The 12,569-nt window shown below is 38.9% G+C and overlaps 1 protein-coding gene across 3 annotated transcripts in view; it reads right to left on the bottom strand.

The window, feature by feature from the left end:
* plppr5b (phospholipid phosphatase related 5b) overlaps positions 1-12,569 on the bottom strand; it is a 73,907-nt gene that overhangs the window by 22,884 nt on the left and 38,454 nt on the right. For all 3 annotated transcript variants that reach the window (XM_047156714.2, XM_017473751.3, XM_047156719.2), the window contains exon 5: positions 5,836-6,086. In XM_047156714.2, coding sequence (XP_047012670.1) covers positions 5,836-6,086 — 251 coding nt within the window. The remainder of the gene's footprint in view (positions 1-5,835; positions 6,087-12,569) is intronic.

Below are 12,569 nucleotides of genomic sequence, written 5' to 3' on the forward strand. Positions count from 1 at the left end.
CATCCATTCATACACTACAGACACTTTGGACATACCAATCCGCCTACCATGCATGTTTTTGGACTGGGGGAGGAAACTGGAGTAGCTGGAGGAAACCCCTGCAGCACGGGGAGAACATGCAAACTCTGCACACACAGGGCCACGGTGGGAATCAAACCCCCGACCCTGGAGGTGTGAGGTGAACATGCTAACCACTAAGCCACCGTGCGCCCATACTTAATAATAATAATAATAAAATTTTATTTGGGGTACAAAAAAATAATATAACAATATTATATATTTCTGACTTAATTCACTTTTATGCGTTAGACCTTGTGGCTTTTATTTTGGTGGGAAGGAAGACCTCCATTTAGTTGGCAACAGTTTTTTAAAATTCACTTCACATTAGCAATCAGGTGAAATGCTGTAAACCTCTGCCCACAGAAATGTTTGAGATTGCATTAAAATAAAACCAAAGTGAATCTGGCGTGTGTTGTGTCTAAATGCACGTTAAAAGAGACTCAAACTCACAGCACAGACAGAGATGAAGACGGTGTGGAGCGGCATTTCCTGTGAACCGAGCCGCACACACTCCGAGTGCAACCCAGTCACATGGGTTTACTATCTCAAACAGCAGCAAGCCAAAATAACATCTAAATCTGCTTTAAGGTGTCGGTCCGGTTGCACTTTTAAGACCTTTCAAACGTCGATTTGAGACATTTTAATGCTAATTAAGGCCTTATTTTTACATTGAGGAATTTAAGACATTTTAAGACTTTTTAAGGACTTGTGAACATCCTATATCTCAGAAAATAAACATAAAAAGAATAACATGCAATAAGTGATATTTTCATCTCAAACAAAGACACTATACAGTTCTATTTAAACACATAATTTTCAAACACATAAATATCATTTATACACTCACTTTAACAGAAACATCCATACCCCAGCACATTCATGTAATTATCCAATCAGCAGTGCAATGCATAGAATTATGCAGCTACAAGTCAAGAGCTTCAGGTCATGTTCACATCACACATCAGGATGGCGAAAAATGTGATCTCAGTGACGTAGACCTTGACATTTGAAAATCGGAAAAACATCACCTGGTCTTTTTCTTATCTTTTTCTTAACTTCAACTTATTGTAGCCTCAGATTCCGGGTGGAACCCGATGTGGTCTTCTGCTGTTGTAGCCCATCCGCCTCAAGTTTTGCTGTGTTGTGGTTTCTGAGATGCTTTTCTGCTCATAAATAGTGCTTATTTGACTTACCGTAGCCTTCCTGTCAGCTTCAACCAATCTTGCCTCTGACCTCTCTCATCAACAAGGCGTCTCCACACACAGAACTGTCACTCACTGGATGTTTTTTGTTTTTCACACTGTTATGGGTTTCTAAAATACTCATACCAGCACATCTTGCACCAATAACCATGGCATGAATTTTTGCAAAAAAGTATGCAAAAAGTTTGATTTTGGTCTCATTTGACCACAGCACACAGTGCCAGTTGTAGTCCCAATGACAGTTGGTAAAGTGCTACACGTGATTGATCTCTCTCAGAAAGAGCTTGTTCCTTGGAATGCTTTCACACAGCTTGTTGTTATGGGGGTGGTGTTTTAACAGTTGATTTTTAAACTTAAAAAAAAAAAAAATTCTCTTTCTGTACTCTTCCAAATATGTGATCTTTATAGGCTCATATGTCCAATTCCTGTCATATTTTCTACTGTTCCAGGCATGTGAAACTTCTTAATATGTTGACAATTGTTATTGTTAGTATTTTCTTCTTCTTATTATTCTCCTTATCTCCCTAAAGTGCCCAATAACTCAAGATCTGAATGGTAAAAAGTTTTGAAATTTGGCACATTGATTCTACAGGCCACGAGTAAGTCCCACACCACAAATGGTCCACATAAGCACATGGGTGGTCAATTGACAACTGTTGCACATATTTCTTGTGTCCATAACTCAATGGAACATTAACCGATGGACTTGATCTGTGCCACACACCAAGAGGACACTACGGTATGTTACCATGTGTGATAGCAACCTCATATCTCCAAAAACAATGACATAAAAATGGTAAATGGCACGCTTATATAGCGCTTTTATCCAAAGCGCTTTACAGTGTGTCTCATTCACCCATTCACACACACACCAATGGTAGCAGAGCTGCTATGCAGGGTGCTAACTTGCCATCGGGAGCAACTTGGGGTTCAGTGTCTTGCCCAAGGACACTTCAGTATGTGGAGTCACGTGCACCGGGAATCGAACCGTCAACCCTACAATTAGTGGACAACCCGCTCTACCACCTGAACCACAGCCGCTCTAAAAGGAATAATAAGTCATAAAACAGACACTCCGATTTAATCATCAGTTCATATGAAAACTCTTGACAATGTTGAGTAACAAATCTGAGAAATGGGTGAATGTAAGATGAAAAATAGTGTTATTGTGAATATCTGGAATATGCATGCACGGCTAAATGCTAGCGCACTCTGCCAGTTGGATGTTTTCCTTCCTCCTGGCTTGGGGTCACGCACATGCATCCATGGCTTTCTGGCAAGGGTGGGCTGACTGTCTATTAGGCAGACATTAATGCTAACAGAAACAGTAAGTCTTCTCCTCCGGAACCATGAAGCATCATCAATTTTGTTCAATTGTGGCACATGGAAACGAGAGACTGGACTTACACTTCTCAGAAAGCATGAGCATAAACAGAGTATAGGTGGCGGTACAGGCTACACCTCAAAGTTCACACATTCAAAATGATGGCATTTCTAGTCCATCAGCCAAAATGTCTGAAAGTTCGTATGCGTGCCTTGTTGCTCATGGGGAACGAAAAGGTCTCAAGAACCCCTAATGTTCACATTATGGATTTTTTTCTACAATGATCATTTGTGAAAAACTACAAAAATGAACTTAAAACCTGCCAGTGATCCAAATGCTTTGAAATGTTGTATCTGTGGGATACATTGTCTTGAGGAGGAATCCACCATTGCTGCTTGCTGGTAATTTTATTATTATTATTATTATTATTATTATTATTATTATTATTATTATTACTATATACATTACCTGCCTTGCACAGGTCATTCAACCACAATGGATGTTTTATTGCAAAAATATGATGTAAAATCAAAAAGTTCAATCTCTCATTAAGGTAACTATTCAGACCCTTTATTCAGGATTTTTGTAGAAGCACCTAGACACTGTACCGTAATAGGTCCTGGGGACAAAGCACAATAAATTCTCCAAAATATTCTTTACGGTGCCAACCATTTTTGCACATATGTTTTAACAGCAAATACAATTATTGAAAAAAGTACTAGTTAGGAGAATTATTTTTGGTTAGAGAAAAGGTGATAGTGTCTCCTGGATCAATGAAATGATTGTTTGTAATTGTTATTATCCAACTGTTTTTGTTCATTTTAATAAAGGGTAACAAAGGAGGGACTGTATATGTGGAAATCTCTTTGTCTGTGTGTGTGTGTTTGTGTGCATATGTGTGTGGTTTTAGAAGAGAGTCTGGATGGGTTTGTGTTTTGTGCCTCTATTCCCAAATAAATAAGAAATTATTGTGACCTACAAAAATGACTTAAAGGTCTAAAAGAACTTGCTTACACAAAGGTTGTATCTAATTTTGAATCACAAAATTAGGTATAACCTTTGTACAGGTTGCTCTTACAGAGGGGTATATACGCAATTTTTTTTTCTGTTGTAAACATCTTTTATTGCACTTCAAATTTTAACCCTCAAACATCCTACTGCCTGGGTACACAAAGATCCAACACATTAAATGTACATAGTTTTCCTCTGGATAGATATCAATTATGGTCAAACGGGAGGCTTGAATATTTAAGCTGTCAAGTTACGTCACGCCAGCTTTCCCTCCTCCATATATAACCTCCCCCACTATTGAGTTACCCTGCCAAGGGTCAGCATTACATAACATTCATCAATCAGGTCATGGGGAGTCTGGAGCTCTCCAAAGGGACTAACAGCACAGGACACAATCGCACATACACCCATATTTTTTATTTTGAAATAGGGAAGAAGCCGAGTACCTGGAGGGAGAACATCCAAACAGGACAGAAGCGGGATTCGAACCCCCAACCCTGGAAGTGCAAGGCAAACATGCTTACTCTCTCACTTATTCGGCAGTTTAATGGATTCGGATTTTATATGATTTTTTTTTCTGGACACTTTTGGACATTTGTCATTGCTCGAAAACATTTTTTTCAACATCCTAAAGTTCTGACCTCACAGTCCACACTGTCCACAGTCCAATTCTGTTGTTATTTTGCCTTAGTACAAACGGGATTGAAACTGATCAAATATAACCTTGTATACAAGTCCATCCATCCATCCATCCATCTTATCCTTTTCAGGGTCATGGGGAAACCTGGAGCCTATCCCAGGGTGCATCGGGCACAAGGCGGGGTACACCCTGGACAGGGCACACTCACATACACATTCACACATACATTCATACACTACAGACCCTTTGGACATACCAATCCACCTACCATGCATGTCTTTGGACTGGGGGAGGAAACCGGAGTACCCGGAGGAAACTCCCGCATAAAAACCAACATAAAAAACTTTACCCTAGCTGGCCTACAATGTACCCAAATATGCTTAGATGATAAGAGGAAATGGTCCATGCAAATACGCTAAATAAAGCTTTGCCATCTTAAACCTTTAAATACTCAAACTTGTTTCCCTCTTTTCCCTCCCACATAACCTCCTAGACTATTTGAATTTCTCTGAAGGCAAGCCATCAGCCCTCATCCCCCCGCTCTGGTCTAGTGTACAAGCCAAGAATGAAAAGCCCTCTCACTGTGGAGCTGAAGACGTGGCGCACACAAACACACACCTGGAGCTGTGTGCGAAATGAGATGGGACCCAAATGAAACAGATGCTCATTAACTAACAATTTTGAATCCTCTGTCTCCTTCGCTTTTCATTCATGAGTGCAGGGTGTCTCTAATCATGGCTTTTCATTACGCAGAATTGGAGTGTAAATCGAGAAATGAATTGGGGCTATAAGGGTGGTCGTATTTCTAAAAGACAGGAAAAGTGGGAGAGATGGAAACAGATGAAGCATGATAAGGCCATAACTCCTGCAATAGAACTGAATATGGGAGGCAGTTGACTCAAAAAAAAAAAACAACTAAAAAAATAACTTTGTATGAAAAACAATTTACCATATTTCAGTCTGCAGTAATCCCTAGGTTGAAATGTGATCTAAAGATGTTAATTCATTGTTCTTCTTGAAGCATAGCCTTTGGAAATGTTTTCTGTAGTTATATCTACCTACATTTTCTTTGTGCATTAGCAATACATCAAATTGACAGAATGCACAAGGAGAGATGGCAAACTCAGAGTTCCCACTTTTCCGTGAGACGTAAGGGAAAAACATCACAGCTGTTATCACGGCATATTATATACTGCCTTCCATCTCAATATTTCCTCACACTGATGAACAGAATGCAAATCCATTTCTTGCAACTCCACATCTGCATTTCAAAAGCAACCCGGGGTGGTGTCATCTCCACTGCTTCAAGATACATTAGAACCCTACATGAAGATTGTACTGACACTGAGACAACACATAGCAGCGAAACAGCTACAACTAAAATACAGCAGCCTTCTTCCAAACTGGGTGCTGCCTGAAGCATGAATAAACACACCTCTGTGTGTGTGTTGAGTATGAAGAGCAGTTATTAAGAACATCATGTTTTAAGACACTATGATCAAAACGAATTCTTTTGTCTGAGATGCACGACTGACTTTCAGATCGGAGGAGAAAGAGAAAGAGAAGGAACCATTTGTGGAAGTTAATGAGCTACTCACAGCCAGATAGAGCGCGGCATAAACGCTGAGCGCCGCCTCTTTGGAGGGAAAGGTTTTGCGGGCACGCAGGATGTCCTCCACATTGCCAGTGCAAGCCTCCTGGTGGCTGATGTAGCGTAGGGCCTGCTGGCAGCCCAGTGCCGTGTAGTTGGGTTTACACAAAGTCAGAAAGTGGGGGGCCAGGTTCCCCGTCACCACCTGACCCGCGTTCACAAAGATGTCAGTAGTGAAGAGGCCAAACATGTATACACCTGCAGGGAAAACAAAATGAATGTGATGGATTGTTGTATTGCTGAATGTATAATATAACATAAATAATATTCATTATAATGTACTGTATATATATATGTAAAACTAGGAAAACCCATTGGATGTTGTTCTGGATGAACAGCAAAATAAAAAAATAAATAAAATAAATGTAAACAAAAATCAGGTTTTGACCAAAATTCAATGACGCACTTTGACACGTCAACTGTATAAAATCTTAAGTATATTTTGCCACAACAATGTTGTCCATTTAAAGTTTTTAGAAACCTTGTAAATGTGCAAAGGCTTTCTGAAAAGATCACATTATGTAGATAAGGACCTAATTGAACACAGCTCTAAAAACAGGCTATGCATAAAGCTGGGTATAAAGATAACTTTCATGGTAATATTTACTATTTTAGATGATATATTACAGATACAATGCATGGCAGTTGTTTTTAACCATGCTAGTGTCTTTTCACTTTTGGTGGTAACTGGACTTGAATATGCTATAATGTTACTTGTGATTGAGGTATGCACAATATGTGCATTACTGTCCATTTGAATACTAGAAACATACTCAGAGATATTATAAGAAAGCCTTTTTAAAATCCATTTATAAAAAGTGCGATATTTGAACAGTAGTGTACTACCATGCTACAGAGCCCAGTGGAAACCACGATTGCAGGTAAAAAAAAAAAAAAAAACAGCACATAACTGGCCAAAGGCTCTATATAGACTTCCTGTCTGTCATCAGCTTTTATCTCTGCATCCTTAGAAAGCTTTTTTTCTGATGTGAAAATCATTTTGAAAAGAATTCTGCTGTCAGGCCATTAACTATGTCAAGCCTTTACTGCACTCACTGGAGGTTTCTTTCTTCTGTTCTGAAATGCCACATACTTGGTGCCAGATTTCCATTTCTCTACCTCTAATGTACTCAAAAATCATACAACCATTATTACATCAAAGCCATTATTATAACCACCAGAATCAGTCAAGAATCCATTCATGAGCACAAAATGCATTTAAATGATATTATTAAACCGCCCTATTAACACACTATTGAAAGGAATTACTCCAAAGGATTAATAAAGCCTGTTTTAGGTTTCAATACACAGCAAAAGTCATTTTCACAAAATAATTTTTGGTCTTAGTGTAATAATCCAAGGCAGGTTTGCATAACAAATCAAAAAATAAAATTGACAAAAAAAAGTAGTAAAAATGTATTTAATCATCCAAGATATATTTACAGTGCTCTGAAAAGGTATTTGCCCCCATACTGATTAAAATAAAATCTAAGATAAAACAAAGGCGACCTAAGTAAACACAAAAGACAAGTTTTTAAATGATCATGTTATTTATTGAAGCAAAAAAGATTGTCCAATTCCAACTGGGCCTGTGTGAAAATGTATTTGCCCCCATAGTTACTAATTCCCCAAATCTATGAAACTGCATTCATAATGGGGTTCAGCTGGACTAGACACAACCAGACCTGATTACTGCAAACCCTGTTCAATCAAATCAACACTTAAATAGAACTTTTTCAATAACATGAAATTGGTTAAAAGATCTTACACAGTAACACACTATGCCAAAATTTAAAGAAATTCCAGAAATGATTAGGAAGAAGGTGATTGAAATACGTCAGTCTGGGAAGGGTTACAAAGCTAGTTCAAAGGCTCTGGGTCTCCAAAGAACCACAGTGAGAGCCATTATCTCCAAATAGAAAAACTCAGAAACTCACAAAATGCCCAGATTGGTTCGAGCTGCCAGAAAGGACATAATAGCTCAAAAAATAATCACTCTGAGGTGAGCAGAAAAGCATCTCAGCAGGCACAAAACACTGAACCTTGTTGTGCATTCTGAGATGCTCTTCTGCTCACTATAGACTTCATGTCTGCACAGACCAGTCTGGTTATTCTCCTTTGATCTCTCTCATCAACAAGGTGTATCAGCCTGCAGACCCTCCACACACAAGATGTTTTTTGTTTGTTTGTTTTTTCACACCATTCTGTGTAAACGCTCTAGATTGTTGTGTGTGAAAATCCCAGGAAATCAGCAGTTTTTGAAATACTCAAACCAGCCCATCTGGTACCAAGTCAGTGAGATCACATCTTTCCCCCATTCTGGTCTTTGATGTGAACATTTACTGAAACTCTTGACCTGGATCTGCATGATTTTATGCATTCCACTGCTACCACATGATTGGCTGATTGGATAATTGAATAAATGAGCAGGTGCACAGGTGTTCCTATTAAAGTGACAAGTGAGTGTATCTGAATCCATATCAGGATTTCTGTAAAGCTGCATTGTGACAAAGTCAGTTTTTCAAAGCACTATCTATAGCTGCAATCAAAATTATTCCACCCCCATTGCAAATCAAGTTTATTGTCAAAATTGACAGACTTTCAGCTGTTTGCAATGAACAAATCAAACAAAAGCAACTGAAATAGTTCAACACAACAAATGCCTCAAGTGGTTTCCCCAAATTCAACTGAAAATGCAAATTATAATGACTTCTCCAGTTTCAAAAAATATTAAACCCGTTCATGGCAAACATCTTTAGTACTTAGTAGAGCACTCTTTTGCTGTTATGACCTGCTGCAAACGAGATGTATAGCCAGACACCAGCTTCTGGCAGTGTTCCTGAAGAATCTTAACCCATCCCTCATGAGCAATGGCCTCCAGTTCAGTAATTTTCTTCGGTTTAGGTGCTGCAACCGCTTTCTTCAAATCCCATCAGAGATTTTCCATGGGGTTCAAGTCAGGTGACTGTGATGGCCCTGTAGAATCTTCCAGGACTTCTTCTGCAACCAAGTCTTGGTGGAATTTGAGATATGTCCTGATGGAAGGTCCGATGATGCCCAAGCTTCAGCTTCCTCACAGACGCCATGACGTTTTCTCCTAGGATTTCCTGATACTTCAATGAATCCATCTTGCCTTCCACACATTGCAGGTTTCCAGTGCCAGAGGATGCAAATCAGCCCCAGAGCATCTCTGAGCCAGCACCATGCTTGACTGTGGATAGAGTGTTCGTTCTTCATTCTTCTTCCTCCAGACATACCGCTGATCCATCGTGCAGAAAAGTTCCAGTTTTGTTTCATTGTTGCACAGAACAGAATCCCAAAACTTCTGTGGCTTATTTATATGATTTTGAGATTCATTTTCTTGTACTTCTGGGTATTGGTGTACGTCTTGGAGTTCTGGCATGGAAACCTTCTGCGTTTAGTACGCACCTTACTGTACTCACTGAAACCTCAGTGTCTGTTACCACCACGTCTTGCTGCAGGTCTTTTGCAGTCACTCGAGGGTTTTTCACAACCTGCCTTCTCAGAAATCTGGTTGCAGCCGTTGAGAGCTTCCTTTTTCTGTCCCATCCAGGTTATTTAACCCACTTTCTGCCCCTACCCGGTTCAGGTATTTCATGTGTTCCAGTTCAAGCACACCTGGTGTAACTAATGAAGGCCTTGATTAGTTGCATCATGTGTGCTTGAGACAACACCTGTTTTGCATATTTGTGCTATTGGGAGGGATTCTATTCAGGGGGTTGAATAATTTTGAAACTGGAGGTGTCATTATAAGTTGCATTTTCAGTTGAATTTGGGGAAACCACTTCAAGCATTCGTTGTGTTGAACTATTTCAATTACTTTTGTTTGATTTGTTCATTGCGAACAGCTGAAGATCTGTAAATTTTGACAATAAACCTGATTTGCAATGGGGGGGGTGAATCATTTTGATGGCAACTGTGAATAAATTGAATTGAATTTCAATTGGATGGAACACCAGTCCATCACAGGGCACCATTCACACACACACACTCTGACGACTAGGGGCAATTTAACCTATTTGAATGCTGTTTTTGGGGACACTGCGAGAACATGCAAAAGTTAGACAGTAACCAAGCCCAGGATCAAACCAGGTACCCTGGAGCTGTGAGGCAGAAACCCACATTAAAATAGATCTTTGCTAACCTGCCAAATGCAATGACTCTTTATTGGGAAGTTAAAACTTTGTAGTCAGCATCACATTGATCTTTCTGGCTATAATGTAGGCAGTGCTGTTAAAAAGCTGGCCAGTCTTGATAACTTGGATGCTGACTGGGGTTCACTGCAGCACTGAGTGCAGACTGCATATCAAAGCTGTAGGTGCTATATCCTACTAACTAATAAAAAGCCATAAGCAGTGTAGGAGCATAAATGGAGCCTAATGTGTGTGTGTATATATATATATATATATATATATATATATATATATCTTTTCATGTGACTACACTGAAGAAATGACACTTTGCTACAATGTAAAGTAGTGAGTGTACAGCTTGTGTAACAGTGTATTTGCTGTCCCCTCAAAATAAATCAACACACAGCCATTAATGTCTAAACCTCTGGCAACAAAAGTGAGTACAACCCTGTGAAAATGTCCAAATTGAGCCCAAAGTGTCAATATTGTGTGTGGCCACCATTATTTTCCAGCACTGCCTCAACCCTCTTGGGCATGGAGTTCACCAGAGCTTCACAGGTTGCTACTGGAGTCCTCTTCCACTCCTCCATGACGACATCATGGAGCTGGTGGATGTTAGAGACCTTGTGCTCCTCCACATACCGTTTGAGGATGCCCCACAGTTATTTTGTCAGTTATTTTGAGGGGACAGTAAACTTACACTGTTACACAAGCTGTACACTCACTACTTTACATTGTAGAAAAGTGTCATTTCTTCAATGTAGTCACATGAAAAGATATAATCAAATATTTACAAAAATGTGAGGGGTGTACTAACTTTTGTGAGAATACTGTATATGTGTGTGTGTGTGTGTGTGTGTGTGTGTGTGTGTGTGTGTGTGTGTGTGTGTGTGTATAATACACAGGCTGCTGCAGAAAAGGCTTGGTACAGCATCTCAAGGGCAGAAACTCAACATTTGGTGATGCCCATGGGTTCTAGACTCTGGTCCATGTATTACAAATGGTCTTTATATATATAATTATGTTAGTTTGTCCAATTACTTTTGAGTCTGTGAAAATGGATTTTTGTTAAACCCCTTGAATTGAAGCTGAAAGTCTACACTTCAATCACATCTGGATTGCTTCATTTCAAATCCATTGTGGTGGTGTACAGAGGCGAAATTACAAAAATTGTATCACTGTCCGAATATGTATGGACCCAGCTGTAAGTATGTATATATGTGATACTGCATTTCAACCTATTAAGAATGCTACACTTTGGCCTACATCAAAGGTTTTTTGCTAGGATAACTGGATTATAAATGATTCTATTTCATTTTTGCATATGCATGCGTGTGCCTCTGAGAAAATATTCTCTCATCTGCCTCCAACAGATTACAGAATAATTAGATTATAATTAGAGAATAAATTATTTTGTACATGAATAAAATTTCCAAAATTATGGCAAGACATTAGAGGCGGAAAGAACAATTTTGGTCACGTCAAACATTTTTCAAATCTTTGGATAATTTGCATATTTAACATAGTCTTCTCCTAAACTGTAGTAAATTAACAAAACTCAAAAGAAAACTCTTTATTCCACTGTTTTTGTCTTCTCAAGTCTTCCACATTATCTGAAACCTATCAACCTTAAAGAATTCTTAAGCACCCACTTTATCTCCCGTATCTCCGAATATGACAGTTTGTGTCATTATGATATACATTTCACTTTCCTTAATAAACCTTATAAACCTCACTTACAAAAGTGGAAAAACATAACATCGCATTGTACTTCAAAACTTTTTTCTAAAAATAAAAAAAACCTTAAAAAATAAAAATAAAAATTCCAAAAATCTCTGTTTATATATGACTTGATCATATTCATTCCTGTCCTTAATTAGAAGAATATTACAGAGAACAAATTAAATTGTGATTACTGATGGATTTATATTGATTTTATACATAAAAATGGCATACTATACACTCACCAAACACTATACTAATACAGGGTAGGGCTTCCCTTTGCTATCAAAACACTCTCAATTCTTCATAATGTGGATTCCACAAGATGTTGGAAACATTCCTTTGAGATTCTGGTCCATGTTGACATGATTGCATCACACAATTCTGGCAGATTTTTCAGGTGTACTTTCATGCTGTGAATCTCCCGTTCTACATCATGTCAAATGTGTTCTACTGGATTCAGATCCAGTGACTGGGAAGACTGAAGAACACTGAACTCATTGTCATGTTCATTAAACCAGTTTGAGACGAGTTTTGTTTTGTGACATGGTGCATTATTATGCTGGAATTAGCCATTAGAAAATGAATAAATTGTGGCCATGAAGGGATTCACATAGTCAGCAACAATACTCCTACTAGGCTGTGGCCTTCAAACAATGACTGATTGGTATTAACGGCCCCAAAGTGTGACAAGAAAACATTCCACACATCATTACGCCACCTCCACCAGCCAGGACTGCTGACACAAGGAAGGTTGGATCCATGGATTCATGCTGTTGGTGCCAAATTCTGACCCAACCAATCT

The sequence above is a fragment of the Ictalurus punctatus genome, chromosome 1 (assembly GCF_001660625.3).
Source record: "Ictalurus punctatus breed USDA103 chromosome 1, Coco_2.0, whole genome shotgun sequence".
Lineage (NCBI taxonomy): Eukaryota > Metazoa > Chordata > Actinopteri > Siluriformes > Ictaluridae > Ictalurus > Ictalurus punctatus.